The 22,602-nt window shown below is 42.3% G+C and overlaps 1 protein-coding gene and 1 pseudogene across 1 annotated transcript in view; both read right to left on the bottom strand.

Annotated features, from left to right (window-relative positions):
- The window catches only part of LOC144686068 (protocadherin gamma-A6-like), a 245,473-nt gene extending 223,138 nt beyond the window's left edge, over positions 1-22,335 (bottom strand). The window contains exon 1 of the mRNA XM_078551228.1: positions 19,738-22,335. Within this exon, the coding sequence (XP_078407354.1) occupies positions 19,738-22,260 (2,523 nt within the window). The 5' untranslated portion in view covers positions 22,261-22,335. The remainder of the gene's footprint in view (positions 1-19,737) is intronic.
- LOC144686115 (protocadherin alpha-C2 pseudogene) lies at positions 7,920-10,448 on the bottom strand (annotated as a pseudogene).
- Positions 22,336-22,602: the final 267 nt, after the last annotated feature.

Raw genomic sequence — 22,602 nt, 5'->3', positions numbered from 1 at the left:
ATGTATTCTGGGTGGGATATTTCAATGTCCATCACCAAGAGCAGCTCGGTAGCACCAATACAGACTGAGCTGGCCACGTCCTAAAGCACACAGCTGCTAGCCTGGGCCTGCAGCAGGTGGTGAGGGAACCTACAAGAGGATAAAATGTGCTTGACCTGATTCTGACCAACCTACCTGCTGTGGATGCATCTGTCCATAACAGTATCACTAGGAGTAACTACTACACAGTCCTTGTGGAGATGAAGTCCTGTCTTCACATTGAGGGTGCCCTTGGTTGTGTTGAATGGTGCTAGTACTGTGCTAAATGAGATTGATTTTGAATAAATCTAGCAATTCAAGATTTGGCATCTGTGAGGCGCTGTGGGCCATCAGCAGCAGCAGAATCTGTGAATTCATGGCCCGTCATATCCCCCACTCTGCCATTCTCACCAAACCAGGGTATCAAACCTGGTTTCGTGAAAAGTGCAGGAGGGTATTCCAGGAACAGTATCAGGCATACCTAAAAATGAGGTGTTAACCTGGTGAAGCTACAACACTGGTCCTGTGTGCCAAACAACATAAGCAGCAGGTGATAGACAGAGCTAAGCAATTCCACAACCAACAGATCAGATCTAAGCTCTGCAGTCCTGCCACATCCAGTCATGAATGGTGATGGACAGTTAAGCAACTCACTGGAGGAGGAGGCTTCACAAATATCCCCATCCTCAATGATGGAAGAGCCCAGCACATCAGTGCAAAAGATAAGGCTGAAGCATTCGAAGCAACCTTCAGCCAATAGTCCTGACTGGACAATCTATCTCAGCCTCCGCTGGAGATCCCAGCATCATAGATGCCAGTCTTCAGCCAATTCAATTCACTTCACGTGTTATCAAGGAGTGGCTGAAGGCAATGGATATGGCCCTGACAATATTCCAACAATAGCACTGAAGACTTGTGTTCCAGAATTTACCATGCCCCAAGCCAAACTGTTCGAGTACAGCTACAAGTGCCAGGCAATGACCATCTCCAACAAGAGAGAACCTACCTATCATTCCTTGACATTCAATGGCATTATCATCATTGAGTTCCCCACTATTAACATCCTGGGGGCTACCATGAACCTGAAGCTGAACTAGACTAGTCATATAAACACTGCCTACACCCGAGCAGGTTAGAGGCTAGGGATTCTGTGGTGAGTAAATCACCTCCTTTCTCCCCAAAGCCTGTCTGCCATCTACAAGGCACACGTCAGGAATGTGATGGAATGCTCTCCACTTGCCTGATGAATGCAGCTCCAACAACACTGAAGAAGCTTGATGTATCCAGGCCAAAGCAGCCTGCTTGATTGGCACCCCTTCCACAAACATGTACTCCCTCCAACACTGACAAACAGTGGCAGCAATGTGTACGATCAACAAGATGCACTGCAGAAACTCACCAAGTCTCTTTGGGCAGCACCTTCCATACCCATAAACCCTATCATCTAGAAGGGCATGGGCCACAAACACACAGGAACACCACCACCTGGAAGTTCCCCTCCAAGCCACTTGCCATCCTGACTTGGAAATATGCTGTCGTTTCTTCACTGTCACTGGTTCAAAATCCTGGAACTCTGTCCCTAACAGCACTATGCAAGTGCCTACACAACAGGGATGGCAGCGGCTCGTGAAGAAAGCTCACCACCACCTTCTCAAGGGCAATAAAGGATGGGCAATAAATGTTGGTCCAACCAGATCCCATAAATGAATTTTAAAAATAGACTCCAGCATTTCCCTATGACAGACGTTAAGCTAACTGACCTGTAGTGTCCTGTTTTCTGTCTCTCTCCTTGAATTAGAAGAGTTACATCCACTATTTTCTAATCTGGTGGGACCGCTTCAGAGCCTAGTGAATTTTGGAAAAATAATACCAATGCATCTATTATCTCAGCAGCTATTTCCTTTAAGGCCCAAGGATGAGGTCCATCAGTACCTCGGGACTTGTCAGCATTTAGTTCTATTAATTTTCTCATTAACCTTTCTGTGGTGATTGTAATTGTTATAAGTTCCTCCCTCTCACCTCTTGATTCACAAATACTTCTGGGATGTTATTTATATCTTCTACAGTGAAGACAGGTGCAAAATAGCTGTTCAATTCATCTGTCATTTCCTTATCTTCCATTATTAATTTCCCTGACTCACTCTCTGGAGAGCCAACACTCAGTTTACTTACTCTTATCCTTTTTAAGTACCTGTAGAAACGGTCTGCTTTATATTTTTAGCTAGCTTTCTCTCATACTCTAACTTCTCCCTCTTTATTATTATTCTTTTTGTCATTCTTTGCTGTTGTTGTTAATATTCTGTTCAATCTTTTGACTTGCCTCTGATCTTCACAGAATTGTACACTTTTTCTTTTATTTTGATACTATCTTCAACTTCCTTAGTTAGCTACAGCTTGTGTGCCCATCTCCTCTAGTCTTTATTTCTGACTAGAATGTATCTTTGCTGAGTGTTGTGAAATATCTCCTTCAATGTTTGCCACCGCATCTCTACGGACATATCCCTTAGCCAAATTTCCAAGTTCACATTAGCCAGCTCTGTCTTTGTACATCTATAATTGCCCTTACTTAATTTTGAAACAATAGAACATTAGTCTGAGACCCAATCTTCTCTCCTACAAACAGAAAGTGAAATTCATTCATGATAGGATCATTGGTACCTAGGGGCTCCTTCACTATGAGGTTATTCATTAATTCTATCTCATTGCACATTACCAAATCTCGAATAGCCTGGTGTCTAGTTGGCTGTGCTGTAAGAAACCATCTCGACAACAATCTATGAACTAATTTTCCAGGCTACCCTTGCCAATCTGATTCATGCTGGCGAGGTGGGGCAGGGGGCAGTCTGGTGGTCCGGGGGCTAATTGGGTGGTCGAGAGGTTGATTGGGGATGGGATCGGGCTGTTGTGGAGTTACTCATCTGTCAGACCAGGTTTTAAAATGCCTAATATCTCCAGCGTAAACCCGCAGGTAAGTCCCATGTATCTAGCCCAAATCACCACCCTAAGGTCTGGGTCAGAGACATTTGTGTAGAGTCCTGGGCAGCATTGAATCGGCCCAATGGGGTAACATCCCGGGCAAATTCCATGTGTTTCCATGCATCACGAATTCCATTGATGATTTGGGCCTTGGGCCTATATGTTCAAATATTTACATTGGGACTTGAACCCACCAACGTTCTGATTTCAGGGGCAAGAATGAGGCAAAGGTGATTAAGTCTCATGGCGCTTATTATCATATTTAAATTATGCCTCTGCTTCTGGGACACAGGAGCATATCCTGTGCCCCATTCCAGCAGCCGACCAGAATGGTGTCAAGTTCCCTTCTGACATCGACCACCCTGCTACTGCCCTGGACTCGGTCGCTCCCATTTCGGGGAAGGAAAGATTGTGAGGTGCATGCCAATTTCTACCCCAGTATTTTCATGGCAGATCAAGCTAAAAATGATTAGGTAGGAGGACAATTGTTTCATTCATTACGATAGTTGAACGTCGATGTATTTTAAAAACAAAAAGGAGCCTTAGCTTCAGCATCTTTTACCCACTTTTAGAAAAGCTTTAAAAAGGTAAAACAAATTTATGTTGAAAGTAGCTGCATACAAACAAAGCCAGAGGAAATTGAATGAAAGCAAATTCCCATAAAAGAATGAGATAAACGAGCAATTAATCTGGTTTTCTAGCATTAGTGCAAGGATAAATTTTGTCTATGAGGTACAGGTAAACCATTGCATCACCTCAAAAAATGTCATTGCATCATTAACATTCAACCAAACAGGCAAATGTGACCTAGATTTAAGGTCTGATCCGAATAATTCTTACCCTGACATAAAAGCGTACTAAATATATGATATTCCGGATAAAGACCTAAGCCATATTGTTTGCAATAAAACAGAGCAAGCGAGCCTCAAAATAACAACTGAATAAACAAAGGACACTGTTATATTCAATGAAGACTAGTGGTGGCTTTCACGTGAAAGATGGCTTAATACTAAATGTGTTGGCAGCTTTGGAAAAGAAAGCGATGGGTCAAGGCCACAGCTGGATGCGATCTAAGGCACACGAACATACTACAGTCTGGTAAGGTGCTAACCTCCTCTTGACTGTCAGTTGGCTGCAAGGAAATCAACACTTATACTATATCCCCTATTACCTTGGATTTGCAGTTTCTTCACCTTTGTTAAAGGCCAGTTAGGGGTGGGCAATAAATTCTGGCCTGTCCAGTGACACCCACATCCGATGAATGAATAAAAAGAAATACAAAAATGAAATATTCAAGATGATCTAATTAAATGCAATATTCTGTTGTGTTCTGATGTGACTTTTCAGGTGCATGTTCCCTTTATTTAACATAGATCACTGATTTCATCCTGATAACTGCTCTAGGTGAAATCAGATTATTTGGAACCTTGCCGTCCTGACTGACCCTATACGGAGGATTTGACCCTTGACCTTTCCAGCACAAAGGCTGACTACTGGCTGCTCTGTAATATCGGCCTTTCCTGCCCCTGCCTCATCCCATCTGCTGCTGAAATGTTCATTCATGCTCTTGTTACCTCCAGTCTGTTTTCAGAACTAGAAGATCCACAATTGACATGATTTATCAGTCTGGTAACTGCAAGAGAAATGCCTCAAACAAAAGAAAACCACTGCAAATTGCCTTCGTCGATTTCACCAAGCATTCAACCATGTGAGCAGAGGTGGTCTATTTAAGCTGCTAGAGAAAACTGTTTGCCCTCCGAAGCTGCTCAATGTGATACCCTCTTTCCACAACAACATGATGGGTAAAGTCGGCTATGAACCCTTTGAGATCCGAAGTGGGGTCAAACAGGGTTGTGTTTTGGCACTGATAATCTTTAGCATATTCCCTTCTTTGCTGCTTTCTAGTACCTTCAGTTCATCTACAAAGGGTGTTTACTTATATACCAGAACTGACAGAAAGCTGTTTAGCCTTGCTTGCCTGGTATCCAAGGCAAAAGTATGCCACTTCCTCAACAGCGAGTTGTTCACTGGCAATGCCACACTAACATTCCATAATGAGGAACACCTCCAGCAGCAAATGGACTGACTCTCACACGCCTGTTAAAAAGTTTGGTTTGACCATCAGCATCAGGAAGGCAAATATCATGGTGCAGGACATTGCCATACCATTGTCTATCAGCATTGATAATGTGACGCTGGAGGTTGATGATAGTTTCATATATCTAGGGTCTACAACCACCGGCAATCTGTCACTTGATACTGAAATCAACACACACATTGCAAAACTGCAGATGTTAAGTCCAAATTGAGTAAGCGCGTGTGGAACAACAGCAATCTGACTGAGAATACAAAGCTACAAGATTACTAAACTTGTGGGCTCAGTGCACTCCTTTACAGTAGTGATATCTGGACAACATATGCTAGGCAGGAGAAAAGGCTGAACAATTTCTACCTCCGCTGTCTCATACATATCCATAGCATCTCTTGGTAGGACAAGATCACCAATTCAGAGGTCCCAGAGTATGCTAACTCCATCAGCATACACCTCATTGCTAAGCCAACAATGTCAGCATTCGCCCAGCCACATTCATCAAATGGGTGATGGCTGTAAACCTGAAGGCTTCCTGTGTGGTGAACTAGCTACTGTGATGGCCTGCTGTGCATCAATACCTCAGATATAAGGACACCTGCAAGCGAGATATGAAGATGAGGGACAATGTCACTGGCAACTGTGAGACAGTTGGTGAAGCCTGTGAACTCTGGAGGCTGACTGTTTGGAGGGGAATTTGAAGAGGTGAGCAGAAATATTAGTTCAACTGGCTGAGAAAATCAGAGGCCAGTGAATCCTATGCCAAAAAAGGTCCACTTTCTTGCTCTGCAGCAAATGTAGTCGAGACATGGGAACATTGGACTTAAGAGCAGAAATAGACCATTTGGCTCTTCAAGCCTGCTCTGCCATTGAGTAAGATCATGGTTCATCTGGTTGTAGTTTCAAATCTACTTTGCCATCTGTCCCCCATAATCCTTGGCCACCTTGTCTACCAAAAATCTGCCTAACTTTGTCTTGAATAGATTCAATGACCCAGCCTCCACGGCTTCTGGGGAAGAGAATTCCACATACTAATGACACTTTAAGAGGAAAAAAAAACTCCTCATCTCCGTCTTAAAAGATAGACCTGTTATTTTTAAACTTTTCCCCTTGTTTCTAATCTCGCCCACAAGTGGAAACATCTTCACGGTGTCTACCTTATCAAATCCCCTCATGATCTTATGTTTCATTAAGATCACCTCTCATTCTTCTAAACTCCAATGGGTATAGACTCAATCTGTTCAACCTTTCTTCATAAGATAAGCCCCTCATCCCAGGAATGAGTCGAATGAACCTTCTCTGTACTGCTTCTAACGCAATTGTATATATATATTTCCAAATAAGGAGACCCAAATTGTACACAGTACTCTCGATGTGGTCTCACCAATGCCCTGAACAGCTGCAGTATAACTTCCCTGCTATTATATTCCATTCCGCTTGCAAAACATGGCTCTCATGTAAGAATGACGCTCCTGAGCCACAGCAGGCGATGTTTAACAGAGTTGACTATGATGGCGTACATCATCATACCAGGAAATGCAAGGATGTCATTACAGTAATACCAATATCTCCAGAATAAATAATCTCTTGACCAGTCTCCCATCTTCATAAAAGCTCCATAATCTAGAGCTCATTCAGAATTCTGCTTGCCGCACCCTAACCGACACCAAATCGTGTTCAGCTATTACCACTGTGCTTGCCGAACTATATTGGATCACGATGCACCAATGCCTTGTATTTTTTAAAATCCCATCCTGGTGCTTGAATCACTGCATTGTCGCACCCAGCTCTTGATCTGAAACTCCCCCCTGCTCTACAACGCTGGGAGGATTCTATATTTCTCTAACTCTCGCCTCTTGTTGACTCCCTTGATGCCTTTATCCACTATTCATGTCTGTGCCTTTCGCTGTATAAGCCCTGATCTCTCGAATTCCCTCCCCAAACGTCTTTGAATCTCCCTGTCTCTCCTCCCCCAAGACTCTGTTTATACCCCGCCTCTTTGATCAAGTGTCCTAATAATTCTTTGACTCGCCCACTTTCGTCCGATTATGCCCCTGTGAAATGCGTTGGAGCTTGCTACTACCTCAATGTGCAAATGTAGGTTAAGTTGTTGGTTAATTGAGTCGGACAGTGGAGAAAGTGAATACCCAGGGAAACCTACAAGGAATTATTTAGCTCCCCCAGAAGACAAAGGAAGAAAATTGGCACAAATGTATGTCAAAATCCTGTGGCTATTTTCCCATTAGGTTTCACAACACTGCAAAATTCATAACACACCTAATAATTGGTTCTTAAATTATACAAAGCACATCCAACTTATGTAATTATAGTTTGCTGATCCATAGAAACGTAGAACATTTACAGCACAGAATGAGGCCATTCGACCCATCGTACATGTGCCGCCGTAAATGATGTAAGCAGCCTAATCCCACTTCGCAGTTCTTGGTCCAGAGAGCAGTGGGTTACGGCATTTCTGGTGAATTTTGAAGTTTTGTTTTTAATTTGGCAAGGGCTTATGCCTCGACCATCTATTACGTACTAAATTCAATACATCACCTCTCTTTAGGGGAAAAGCTTTTCCTTAATTCTCCTCTAATCGTTCTATCAATTACTTGAAAACCGTGCCCACTGGTTAAGGGAAATAGGTTAGTCTTGAAGAGATCGAATCAGCATGTAAATAAGATTGTATTTTAGATGAAATTGAATCTCTCAATTAAGATAAAAATATGTAAAGTAACACAAGATAACAGAGCTGATAGAAATCTGGCAAAATATTTTCTTCGTCCACCAATTTATTTAGTCACACTGAAGTGACAACGCCTACTTTAGGATGGTGTTAATTCGCTTCAGTAACATCGCATTTTACAGCTATCGCCCTATCATTTTGCGTAGGCGGGTGTATTATGGGTTCAGTTTGTTCTATATTCGTTTGACTTACCTCACCGACAATATTAACATTTTGTTTCATCTGCTGATTGCACTCTGAGAAATATACGTCCTTTGTATCGCTTCTACGCGTTGCAGAACTGAAAGGCGTGAGAAATACGTAGTTCCTGTTGTCTAGTTCAGTTGTTGAGCAAACCTTATAGCAGTATGTTTTAGAGAGGGACCCAGTTCCACGAACTTCCATAAAATTTGCGGTTGGTTGAACATTGGGGGCATTAGATTGCTTCAGCACATTGTTTGCAATCTCACGTCTAAAGCAACACGTGTTCGGAGAACTGTCGACACCGTGATCATTGCTATTGTGGCACATAGTTGTAACAAGAGCAATAATTATCAACAGAAGGATTAATGAGATTGCCCCAAGTGAAATAATTATATACATGGCCAAATTCGAAGAATGTTCAATATTTTGGGACTGATTGCTAATGCCTGACATAAGTTCAACAGTCATATCCATCAATGACAATGTGGCTGTGACAGTAGTAGAGAGGGAAGGATGCCCATTGTCCTTCACCAAGATTATAAGCACTTGTGTAGTTGAATCTCTCACTTCAAAGAGCCGTATCGTCCTGATTTCTCCTGAATTGCGCGTTACTGTGAAAAGAGTTCGATCAGTAGCTTGGATCAATTGATAAATCAGTCTGGCATTCTGCCCAGAATCTGCATCAATTGCAGTCACCTTTGTAACCAGGTAGCCTGGATGCGCAGATCGAGGTATCAATACGTGCGTTCCATTATTTGTCGGAGAAGATACAATTATAGGAGAGTTGTCGTTTTGGTCGAGGATAACTACATTCACAATAACATCACTGCTGAGGGCTGGGATTCCCGCATCTTGAGCTTGAACGTAGATTTGAAAGTTCTTAAATTGCTCATAATCAAAAGAACGCTGTGAAAATATTTCACCATTTTCTGAATTGATAGATACAAAAGACATGACAGACGTACCTCGAATCTTCGAATTCGCCCCAAGGGAGTAAGAAATGACAGAGTTCTGACCGAGGTCAGAATCAAAAGCAGTCACAGAGCAGATAGGCGAACCTGGTGTGTTATTTTCTGATACGTAGGCTGTGTATGATGACTTCGTGAAGCGTGGCGGATTGTCATTAATGTCCGAGATCTCCAGTGGAATGATTTTGTTGGCAAAGAGACGAGGAGATCCATCGTCCGAACACGTGACGTTAATTGTGTATTGGGAAACAGTTTCCCTGTCCAATAAAGCATTAGTGACCAACATGTAAGAGTTCTTGAAAGACGATTTCAACTGGAATGGGAGGTTATTGCGAATATAACAGCTAGTATTACCGTTTACTCCAGATTCGGGATCCGTTACACTTATTAGGGCCACCATAGTTCCGATCGTAGCATTTTCACTTATGGGACTGGATAATGACATCAACGTCATCTCAGGTTCGATGTCATTCATGTCCACAATCTCCACTACAACTTTGCAATATACAGGGACAGAAGTGGCACCCTGGTCCCTGGCTTGCACGTTAATCTCGTAGACGTTGGCTTCTTCGTAATCCAACGCTCCTTTAACAATGATTCCTCCTGCATACGGTTCTATACTAAACAGTTCACGTACTCTGTCTGGGGTGTAACTGCTGAAAGAGTAGATTATATCCGCATTAGTACCTTCATCCAAATCAGTAGCATTGAGATTAATAACCAATGTGTTGACGACTACATTTTCAATCACTTTCACCCAATAAACGGGCTGATCAAATACAGGCACATTGTCATTGACATCAAGGACGGTGATTATAATTTGGGCACTACCAGTTCGCGCTGGAATCGCGCCATCTAAGGCACTGAGAAGTAAGGTATGGACGGCTTGTTCTTCTCTGTCGAAGAATTTATTAAGCAACAAATACACACTTTTAGTTCCACCACTGCTGTTGTGAACATCCAATGCGAAATGATCATTCGGACTGAGGATGTAAGTGTGAACCGAATTTGTACCGACGTCGGGATCATGCGCGCTCTGAAGTGGAAAGCGAGTTCCCGGTGGAGTTGACTCAAGAATCTCCAAACGTAGCTCATCCTGCGAAAAACTGGGGGAATTGTCATTTATATCCTGTATTTCAACCTCAGCACGGTACAGTTTTAATGGATTTTCTGTTACAATCTCGATGTTTTGTAAACACGTAGGAGTTTGGCCGCAGAGCTGCTCCCTGTCAATTTTGTCATTAACAAACAAAACACCATCCTTTAAATTTACTTCAAAATACCTTTTCTTGGTAACTGACATGATCCGAAACCTACGGCTGGACAATTCTCTTACATTTAATCCAATATCGTTAGCGATATTCCCAACAAAAGCACCGTTTTCTACTTCTTCTGGAATCGAATAATGAATCTGGGCAGAAGCAAAACCCCAGACATAAGGCAAGGTAATGTAAAACAACGTTTGCATTATCTGTGTGAAGGCGCCCTTTCATTTACACTGTGATGTAAATATTAATAAAATGCAGATATCGCTCGGAGCTACCTGTCTTAGTGCGAAGTCCAGAGGAAAATGATTGATAAATAACATGCCCTCCTATTGCAGAGCGACCCGAAGCAAAGGAGATCAAAGATGGCTGAGATGAAACCGCAATCTGGTTCCTGCTTTCCTTTCCCTTTCTTCTTCACCGTTGTGTACAGTGCTGCGGGAGGGTTGATGGATCTCTCTTCATTTTTCAATTCCTCATTGGTAGACAGCGACACAAAGAGTTTTATGCAATAATTACACATAGCACTTCTTAAAGTCATATCGTACACCAGTGAAAAGATTAGTTAGTACATTGTGCCTGTAATAATCTTCTGTCATAGTTAACTGAAATAGCGTGAACAGTTTCGGAGAACTGAAATAATTTAGTACCGAAGTTAATGAAGTTCTAGTTGTGCGGTGACAACCACACATGCCGCCTGTACCATAATTTCTTGCCTATAGTTTTTTTTTAACCAACAATTTTGTATAATTTGTTTTCTCTTAGAAGAATCAAATCAACTTTGCCGGAAAGCAGAATATTCCGTGCATAACGGAATACTCGCAGTAATGTGGCTGCCCCAGTGAAAACCCAAAGTACTAGAGTCATTGTACGTCACCACTTTGGAAGTCCGTCCTGAAACTTTACTTGTGTTAGAACATTAATAATACTGGCATTCCTTGTCAATTTGATACACGGACAAAATTTGAACAAGATCACAAATTGGTTCAGACGCTTAATCGTTACAATGAGAACGGAGAAATATTTTCCTTAATCTGATTTTCCTCAATGCAGCTCACACTTCCACTCTTAAAAAATCTTTAAATAAAACAGTGTCTACTTTTTGTTTTCGAATTCTGTTCGAAAATTATAAAGCGGAATGAGGCGAAGACACGCTTATTACTACTATGTAAATGCTCTTTCTCATGCAACAATTGGCTGTCCCCTTCAAACTGACTCGCAAGGAAAAAGTTAAGTTGGAAGCTTCCATATAAAATATTTGATTCTTCCTCATTGTAAGTTACACATAACTTTCATTGGCATCAACTGCGTTATCTAGATTTCCACGTAAGCAGCTTCAGAAAAGAGACATGACACCAATTCATCAGTCAAAGTACAGAATAACGGGTCAGATTATGCTAGACTACCCTTCTGCAACTATGTTCCTCCTTCCTCACAAATCAGCCTCAAAACCAGGATACGCATGGCATATGGAAAAAGTCAAACCCCTAAGTGTTTTGAATTACGAATAATTGCCTGGAAATAAAACATACAATAGGCTAACACTATACGGGAACTCTACTCATCAACAGAAACAAGAAAAAAACTTCAATTTATCTTGCGCATTTCAGGCCCTTGGAACGTTTCAACGCGCGCGTTTTAGAGCTAAAGAAGTATGGTACAATACAGACACTGTTGTATTGTAGGAAAACTCAACAGCATTGTGCGAATATGTATCGGTTCCGCTGGAGCTGGGCGGGAGGAATTTCTCAGTTCAACGGGCTGACACCTTCCCGCTTCCGGCGATCCGGAGACGGATCACAAGTGGCAGAGGTTGCCCACCAGTAGATTCCTTGATGTAGCCTACTAGCGGCTGGTTGAGAAGGTTAAGGAGTGAGTGGTGTTGACGTAAGGCTCCTAAAATCACCATCACCGCCCCCCTCTCACCTCACCGGATCCGCAGCCATCAGCAGGCCACAGCTGCCGCCGGCCGCTGGACTCTCCAGAAGCCTCCCTCCGCATGCGTGACATCAGAGCTGTGGCAATTACCTTCATTAAAATAAATCCTAGCCCCTTGGAAGTCGATGGAGGTGCCTCGCGTTCCGACTCCGACAATGCCTGAGCCCATCTGATTAGGTCTGCAGCCTCAGCAACCAACCTGCCATTCTTAAGTGGACAACAATTGGCCGACTCCGGGAAGATTTCCATGTCGGTGCCCAACAGCCAGCGCGGAGTCAGGGTCCAGCAATTACCTGACCCTCGACTCTGCCTTCAAGTGCACAAGATTTCGTCTACTATGAAGAGAGCAAAGCTCCATGAAAAGCGATGAGCTAGAAATCAGCTAATCTGTTTCATTAATGTTATTTGAGGGATACATTTTAATCAGGTCGACGGGTAGAATTCCCCTCTTCTCCTTTGAATAGCCCCTTGGAATAATTTGTAACGACAAAAAAGTCATGCCTCGGTTTAGCATTTTATCTGAAAGATGACAACTCTGATAGTATGGACTTGCGTAGTATTACATTAAAGAATCAGCCTGTGTCCAGGTCTCTGAGTGGATCTTGAACCCATAATCTACTGATTTAGAGACTGAGTGCTATTATTAAGCCAAGATGGGCACATAAAAATCAAATATAAACACTAATTAACAGATTTTATTGAGACTGCGTCAAACATCAGCATGGAATCCAAATGCTGCATCGGGCTATCTAAAAGTGGAATACTAATTTGAAACCTTCATGCGCAGGTTAAAAATAGGATATTTTGCATTCTGGGTAATTTGGCTCTTAGATAGAAAACAAAACATGGCGTGTTGATTATCTCTTCTCAGCATACAATTGCTTATTTGTCCAAATTAAAAGCATCGTTTTCCAGAACTTTCAGGTATGACACAAATATTGAAAATGATGAGCCTGTAGCTTCAAACTTTATCTGGAATCAACTCTTGAGCCTCATAGAGTTCTAATGGAGCATTGGGTGAAACAGCTAAATGGCATTGCTTATCCTTCTGTAAAAGATGGTGAGGCAATAAACTACATTTACACCTGCCACCAACTCGTGAAATGAACAGAAAATTACTTCGAAAACGTTCAGTAAAAGGCACTTGAAAACCAATTTTAACAACATTTGTAAAGGGAATATCATTTCTCCTAATGTTACAGGGGGATACTTTAAAGTATGCTTATGAGGCTGTGTTATGTGTGTGCATGTTTGTGTTTGTGTGTGTGTGTGAGACTAATTTTGTTAAACTAAAGACAGTCAGGCTGCAAGGTATGAATCATCAAAGGGATAGTTGTAAGCAGGCATTTTGAAATGGAAATGGGCGAGCTAACATTTGCATTTTTAGATACATTGAGAGGTTGTTTGAATTTCAAAGAGAAATTAGAAGGTAACAAGGAAAATGGTTGCATCTTGTAGGGGTTAATGGGTAAAAAAGTAGTGGGGATATCATGTTTTATTGACCCAAAAGAAAAGGCAAGATTTTTTACAACTGGCAAGATAAATAAGGCAAGGTTATTAAGTTTATTTTTCTTGAAAGTGCTGGTCATAAGGACAACATGAAAGGTTTTTATATTCTAGGGAAAGTAACTTCCAAAGTAAAGGTTGAAACAATGGGTATTACAGATCAAGATGGAGAAAATATATTTAAAGAAAGATGGAAAGCTGAAACAAAAACAGAAAATGCTGGAAAAACTCAGCAGGTCTGACAACATCTATGGAGAGAGAGAGACAGAGTTGACGATTCAAGCCCATATGACCTTTCTTCAGAATGGAAAGTTATACAGGAGTGGCCCTGTGAGATCTTGAGAGGTGGACTGTGTGAAATAAACCGGTGAAAAAGCAAACTCTAGCCACCTGGAGAAGTGCTGGTTTGGTTCAGAGTGCAAGGTTCTGTTAAAAGCCTTGGAATTCCATTGTCAAGTGAGAGGGAGAGAGGAACTGTGAAATACCTCCACTAAAGCAACAGTGGGTGCTTGTGGTAGTTTGCCGGATGTTTTATAGATTAAGAATCTATTTGGACTGATGCCTGAAAAGGGATGTGCAGTTGGGAGTCTAGTTAAGTAGAAATCTTTTGGGAACTGTTATAAGACTAAGATTAGCTGTATAACTGGAATCTGGTATGTGTTTTTTTCCTTTCTTTTGTTAGTAAATGTTTTGATTTTATCTTTAAAATCTCCAAAGGTGGTAATGGAATCTTTACTTCTGACTTCAGTGTACATACCTTCTCGTAATAAACACAAATTGCAAAATCGTAGTGATAGCCTGGTCAAGTTTCCCTTTGGGATTTGGTCAGCCTGGAAACTATCACCTGCTATACCATAATGCATTTACAAACACATTATTGATGAAAGAATGAAAATAAAAGGCTGATGTTGGACAAACCTGTGTCACTCCTCATTCCAGAGAAATAAACTGTTCTCTGCTCTTACAGGTATCACTGATCAGAAGTACACATCCCTGATAAGTCTAACAAGACTATGTAAACATATAGATTTTCATTTCTTCATAAAGCTTTCATAAGATGTAGGTAAAATTGATATACAATTAAGGAAAAATATATAATTGTATTTTTCTGGAGACTTCATTGATTCTAAGACATGGCAAAAAGCCAAAATAATTGCCCCCTCCATATATATGTGTGTGTGTGTGTGTGTGCGTGTGTGTGTAATATATGAGAGGGAGAGAGGGAGAGAGAGCACTGTTTACGAAATTAAACTTCCCAGCCTCCCAAGACGTTTCATAGAAGCGTAATTAGACAAGAAATGACACAGAGTCGAAGGGGCATTAGGAAAGATCATGAAAAGCTGAGCAAGTGAGTTAGATTTTAAGGAGAATCTTCGACATTCTCTTATGAGTGCGCCTGAGATGCATCATCGTCGCCATCATCTTGATCTTTCTACTATTTTGCACACTCGACCACACCATCCTCTGCCATGTTGCTTTGTCTGATGCTCAGTACAGTGAGGTTGCCCTCACTCTATTTTAATGTATGCACTCGGAGTCAGTCTATCTTTCCAGGTGTAGATTTTATTTCTGCTGTCACGGCATTATCTCTAAAATTCTTCAACTATTTATCCTTTATCCTCCATTCTTCACCATTTGCATCTACTTCTGGCATCATCAACCATAGACATCATTGCAGTCTTGGTTCAAACATGGACAAAAGTGCTAAACCTCCGAGGTGAGGTGAGAGTGACTGCCATTGGTATCAAGGCAGAATTTGACTGAGTGTGGCATCAAGGAGCCCTAAAAAAAACTGGAGTCCATGCGGGTCAGGGGGAAGGCTCTCCGCTGGTTGAAGTCATACCTAGCACAAAGGAAGATGGTTGTGGTTGGTGGAGGTCAGTCATCTCAGCTCCAGAGCATCACTGCATGAGTTCCTCAGGGTAGTGTCCTCAGCCTAACCATCTTCAGCTGCTTCATAAATGACCTTCCTTCCATCATAAAGTGAGAAGTGGGGATGTTCGCTGATGTTTGCACAATGTTCAGCACCATTCGTGACTCCTCAGATACTGAAGCAATCCATGTCCAAATGCAGCAAGACCTGGACAATATCCAGGCTTGGGCTGACTAGTGGCAAGTAACATTTGTGCCACACAAGTGTCAGGCAATGACTATCTCCAACAAGAGAGAATCCAACCATCGGCCCTTGATGTTCAATGGCATTACCATCACTGAATGCCCCACTATCAACATCCTGAGGGTTACCATGTACCAGAAACTGAACTGGACTAGCCATATAAATACTATGGCTGTAAGAGCAGGTCAGAGGCTAGGAATCGTGTGACGAAAAACTCACCTCCTGACTTCTCAAATTCTGTGCACTATCTACAAGGCACAAGTCAGGAATGTATTGGAATACTCCCCACTTGCCTGGATGAGTGCAACTCCCACAACACTGACGAAGCTGGACACCATCCAGCACAAAGCAGTCCGCTTGATTGGTACCACACCAACAAACATTCACTCCCTCCACCACCGATGCACAGTAGCAGCACTGTGCACCATCTAGAAGATGCACTGCAGGAATTCACCAAGGCTCCTTAGACAGCACCTTCTAAACCCACGACCAATACCACCTAGAAGGACAAGGGCAGAGATAAATGGGAACACCACCACCTGGAAGTTCCCCTCTAAGTCACTCTCCATCCTGACTTGGAAATATATCACCGTTCCTTCTCTGTCTCTGGGTCAAAATCCTGGAACTCCCTTCCTAACAGCACTGTGGGCGTACCTACACCATATGGACTGTAGCGGTTCAAGAAGGCAACACCTTCTCAAGGGCACCTAGGGATGGACAATAAATGCTGGCTCGGCCAACGAAGCCTACATCCCGGGAATGAAGAAAAAGAAAACATGAGATCAACTTAACTATATACTGATGACAGGAACTGCTTTTCGGCCACATTGCTCATCATATATGCTCATTGCTGTCAGACTGCCTGGCCCATATTTAATGTTGGCTGAGTCACAATTCCCCCATTAAGCATTGAGAATACTAAAGGCATCGATTCTGACTCCCGCTGCAAATTATGTACCCTTGTCACATTTTTAAAATTCGTTCTTGGGATGGGGGTATCACTGGCTTGGGCAGCAATTATTGCCCACTGCAAGTGTCCTTGAGAAGGTGATGGTGAGATGTCTTCTTGAACCACTGCATTTCATGTGGTGTAGGTGCACCCACAGTACTGTTAGGGAGGTGGTTCCAGGATTTTTACCCAGCGACAGTGAAGGAACAGTGCTATAGTCCCAAGTCAGGATAGGGTATGACCATGCAAGTGGTGGCGTTCCCATGCATCTGTTGCCCTTGTCCTTCTAGGTGGTAGTGGTGGTGGGTTTGGAAGGTGCTGTCTAAGGAGCCTTGGTGAATTCTTTCAGTGCATCTTGTAGATGGTACACACTGCTGCTACTGTGCGTCGATGGCGGAGGTAATGAATGTTTAACGTGGTTGATGGGGTGCCAATCAAGTGAGATTCTTTGTCCTGGGTGGTGTCGAACATCTTGAGTGTTATTGGAGCTATACTAATTCAAGCAAGTGGAGAGTGTTCCATAACACTCTTTACTTGTGCCTTGCAAATTATGTGCATGCTATTGGGAGTCAGGAATTCCCAGAATTCGCAGAAATCCCAGCATCTAACCTGCTGTTGCAGCCACAGTATTTATATCGCTGATTCAGTTCAATTTCTGGTCAATGGAAACACCAAGATGTGGATAGAGGTGAATTCAGCGATGGTAATGCCATTGAATGTCAAAGGGAGATGGTTCAATTCTCTCTTGTTGGAGATGGTCATTGCCTGGCACTTGTGTGCCATTTGTGTTACTTGCTACTTATTATACCAAGCCTGAATATTGTCCAGGTCTTGTTGCATATGGACAGGGAGTGCTTCAGCACTTGATCTCTGCCTGTCCTTGGCCACTGTCTCACCTTAAGCAGGACAGTTTACAACCTACCGACATGCACCTTAGGTTCTAAACTCATATCCTATCTATCTCACTTAGTGGCTTATTTCCACTTCCAGAATCACTCCATTTCCCACCTCTGCTTTTACCTCAGCCCACTTAAACCCACGTCTGTGGCTTTGTCAATTTTAAAAATAAGCTATGTCCATGCTTTCCTGGCATTCCTAAAACCTAAACTTAAACTGATCCAAAATGATGCTGCCCAGATCTTATTTTGCACGAAGGCACAATTAGCCATTCTGCATATACTGGCCTATACTGGTTTCTAGAGACCAATTTTCACAATTAAAATCTCATGCTCATGTCTTCACCCCTTCCCATCTTTTTAACCTCTTTCGGACTTACAATTCCTCCAAGCACTTTAACCTTTTGAATGTTCGTCACTGCTCCTGAAACTTCATTGAAGTCGCATAGGAGGCTTAGTGAACAAGGTCAGGGGGGAATTTAAGCGACTGGCCAAAGGAAAATCAGGTCAGCAGTTAGGAAAAAATGGAGATCCCCATGATGTTGTCCCCTAATTGATATTTAGTTTTCCCAATGTAGACAAAACAACAATTTTGTCTGATAATACTTTGCAAGATTGAAGAAAGTGCACGTGACGCACTGTCTCAACTGAAAGGGATATTTGGAAACACGTTTTTTCATGCACGATGAATTAAATTAAGTTTTTTTCCCCCCACCTCCTGGAGTCAGTGTGAAGCCACAAGAGGAAAGACAACTGAATCTAATGGTAGCGCTGGAAGAAGGAACTGCTGGTGCCAGGCTCCAAAAAAGTCTAGTGAAGTAAGAGCAAAACGCGCCTGTGTTATGTTTCCGCTGCAACTGTTGGAAATGGAGAAAGACCAAAATGAAAACAACAGCTGGCAGTGTAAATTGCAGTGCCAGGGATGTAGGCGTTTCTTATTTATTGCGCCTTTTCTGAGTAGAATAAAATTAAATGAGTAATCATAAATGTTTCACTTTTACTGCGTATCCTTTCTTCTAAATGCCTGCTCTAGTCCATGTCAGTTTACTCTGATTTCCCTCAGGATTTGCATTCAGAAAATTGAATTTCCCTTCCTTCTCTGGCACGAACGATGAGAAATGTGGAATATTGTGGAAATTGCTTCCACGGTGATGTCTCACGGTAAGTTATTCCAGCAATTTATTGCATACCTATCCAATGCGTGTTCCGTGATCACGGAAGTTATGTAAAAGTACCGTATCACATTAATAAACATGCTTTCGCTGCTGCTACTGCCATTATAACTTCCAACTCATTTTTGACATGTTGTAGTCCCAATTATATCTTCTGAATATAAGCATGGTAGGCAATTATACCTATTTCAGTGGCTTAATTTACCGCCGTGAATATACAAACCTGAGGCACAGTTAACTGAAGAAAAAAGTTCTATTTCAGAATGAAGTAATGGTATTTTCATAACTACAGTTAACAGGGTATTCTGAAATTGGCCTTTGTCCAATGTATTTCTAAAATATATCTGTCTTTTGCTACCGAGTAGTCTAATTGTTGAGCAAATGCCCAAGTTATAAGATTTATTTGGCGGTTGAAATCTATGCATATGTAAAGTGCTTGATTAATTGATAAGTCTTAATTAGAGGCTACATGTTTTGGTTTTAGAGCATACTAGAAACTTGCAGTCGCCCTGGTCCATGATTAGTTGATGAATATATGGTATTTTTACAAATTAGTGATTAAACTTGGTGACAGCTACAGAATACAATGTTAGACATTGAAATAAGTAACATTTTACAGTGCTAAATATCCAGTTTAAAGTCCAACGTTTTACATTGCAATCACTCCTTAGGAAATGAAGCAATGTCAATGGATTGCATTTGACAAATGTAAAATAAATAACGTTGGTTCACGAGCAACGTAGCATTGGAGGTTTTGGTAAAATCAAACCCGAGACAAAAGCTGAAAATATTGGAAGTGCAAAACAGCTGGATCAGCACCCGAACTTTAGGCTATCCGTGCCTTCCAGGTGCTGGTCCATACCCTGTGCTCTTCCAAGCTTTTTGGTTTTCTTTACTGAAACGTGTGATACTCACTTCGCTCGATATACAGGGCCAGTTGTTCGTTGTGTTTGCGGTTTGATCTGATGCAAACATTCTGATATTCTTCCTAGAATTTCCAGAAGTTGTTGGGCTGACTGGAGCGAAATACATCATTTCCATCTTGGCTGCCTCTGCTGCTGATCGAATTTTGTAACGGTACGTATCTGAAAGGGACCCGCTTCCTCGAACCTCAAGGGCTTTGGTATTTAACTTGGAGTCTGGCACAACCTGAAGGTTAACATGTGAGTGATGCATTCTAGCTTTGGAGTCTAATTCTCTGGCACAGCAACAATTGGTAAGAAAACAGTTCCCAGTGCGACCAGGCTGCACGTCCGTTGGGCAAATGACAATGACAAGGGCAACTATTATAACAAGGAGTAAGAACGATATTATTCCCAAAGAAATTATTATATAAAATGCCAAGTCGGGCGATTGCTGTAAATCTCGGTGAAGATCGCCAACCACTGGCCGAATTTGTTCATTCTGCTCAGTTAGGGTGAGTGTAATCGTGGTGCTGGCGGAGAGAGGTGGGTGCCCATTGTCCTTTACCTGGATGACTAGTCTTTGTGTGGTGGCGTCGCTATCTTTAAATCGGCGAACGCTTCTGATTTCTCCCGAGCTATGTGAAACTCGAAATAGACCCGGGTCAGTGGCTTGCACGATTTGATAGGAAATTCGCGCATTCTGTCCAGAATCAGCGTCAGAAGCAACTACTTGCGTTACCAAAAATCCTGGATCGGCAGATCGAGGCACAGCTGTCTTATTGTAGCTCACTGAGCTAGGTGTTACAATGACGGGAGGGTTGTCATTCTGATCGAGAATAATCACATTTACAGTGGCGTCTCCGGAAAGCAATGGCAAGCCCGCGTCTTGAGCTTGAACTCGGATCTTAAAACTTTTAAGCTGCTCGTAATCAAAGGACCGCTGCGAATAGATGATGCCATTTTCTGAGTTGATAGAAACATATGAAGACACTGGACCTCCCTGAACATTACTTTCCAGAATTCTGTAAGAAATCTGGGAGTTTTGTTCAGTGTCTGGGTCGAACGCTGTCACTGTTCCAATGGAATTACCAGGTGAGTTGTTCTCGGCCACATAGACGGTTTGTGAAGACTGCGTAAAGCTGGGCGCGTTGTCATTTATATCTGAAATGCGCACAATAACTGTTTTGTTTGTGGATAGTGGAGGGCTTCCCTCGTCTTTACATGTCACAGTCACTGCGAATTCCTGGGCACGTTCCCGATCCAGTATGTCATTTATAGTCAGTCTATAGGAATTCCTAAAGGAAGGTTTCAGCTCAAACGGGACATCTGGGGAGATCTGACAAGCAGTACGGCCGTTTTTATTAGAATCCCGATCTGTAACACTGATCAGTGCTACTAATGTCCCAGTAGGAGCGTCCTCTCGGACTGTACTGGAAACTGATTTTAGAATCAAATCCGGCGCATTGTCATTAATATCCTTGATGTCCACCCGAACAGTGCAGTGTGCGGATAATGATGGTGCTCCCTTATCCTTAGCTTCGACGTGAAATTCATAAAGATGTTTTTCTTCAAAATCCAACATTCCCTTTACGCGGATTTCTCCGGATTTCGAATTAATTCGAAATACTTCCGGTATTTTTTCCTCGCTGTAGGTACTAAAAGAATAAACAATGTCACCATTGGGCCCGTCATCCAAATCCGTCGCGTTAAGTTTAATCACTAAAGTGCCTGGTGGAACATCTTCCATTAAACTAGCAGCGTACAAGGACTGTTGGCAAACTGGCACATTGTCATTAGTGTCTAGGATAATGATAGTTACCTCAGCAGTTCCTGACCTCTCGGGTAATCCGCCGTCAACAGCAGTGATCAAAACACGTTGTGATGATTCCTTTTCGCGGTCAAGGGCCTGCTTCAGCACCAATTTAGGAATTTTCCATTTTCCAAGAGTCTGTACATCTAAAACGAAATGTTCATTTGGGGTGAGTTGGTAATTTTGAACAGAATTGCTTCCTACATCAGGGTCCTGCGCGGCCTCTAAAATAAACCGGGTTCCAGGTGTGACAGACTCCGCAATTTCCAAAAGGATTTCTCTGTTCGAGAAACTGGGAGAGTTATCGTTTATATCCACAATCTCGACCTCGATATCGTACTGTTCCACAGGATCATCAATTTCCAGTTCCAAAAGCAGTAAACAGGTAAGGCTCTGCCCGCAGAGTATTTCCCTGTCTATTCTTTTATTCACAAATAAGATTCCATTCTGGAGATTTATATCGAAATATTGCAATGGTTCTTTCGGAACGATCCTGAGTCTGCGAGTTGATAGCTCTTCTGAATTCAATCCCAAGTCTTTTGCGATTTTCCCTACCACAGCACCGTGCTCCAATTCTTCTGGAATGGAGTAACGAATCTGCCCCGAAACCAGGTTCCAGGCACAAAGCAGCAAAATGGACGGTACAGCTGTATTTCTCAACAGAAAGAAGGCTTCTGTATGTGTCATTTCCTTTGCAGGGATGTGCTTTGCTGCCCTCATCATTTCTTATCTCCGGTATTACCAATTATTCCATCCTAAGTAAATCAGACAATGCGGGAGATGCGTTGAAAAGCAAGGAGACCATCAGACCTTCTCAGGAGATACCTCGGTATATTCGCTTGAAAGACTATAATCTGCCTGCTTTCGTCCCTCGCGGTTGGGGGATGGGTGGTGGATCTCCAGCGAAATTTCTTTCCCTTATTGGTAGACAGCGACACAAAGAGTCTTTGCCTATTACTACACTGAGGTCATATTAAAGTTAGGCATCACATAAATTGTGAAGATCTCAACTTTCTGGACATCATTAAATTAATTTCGAAGAGCACCAAGTTAAAAATCATGTAA

The sequence above is a fragment of the Cetorhinus maximus genome, chromosome 10 (assembly GCF_964194155.1).
Source record: "Cetorhinus maximus chromosome 10, sCetMax3.hap1.1, whole genome shotgun sequence".
NCBI lineage: Eukaryota > Metazoa > Chordata > Chondrichthyes > Lamniformes > Cetorhinidae > Cetorhinus > Cetorhinus maximus.
Note: the sequence above shows the minus strand (reverse complement) of the source record. Positions and strands in the feature narration are given on the sequence as shown.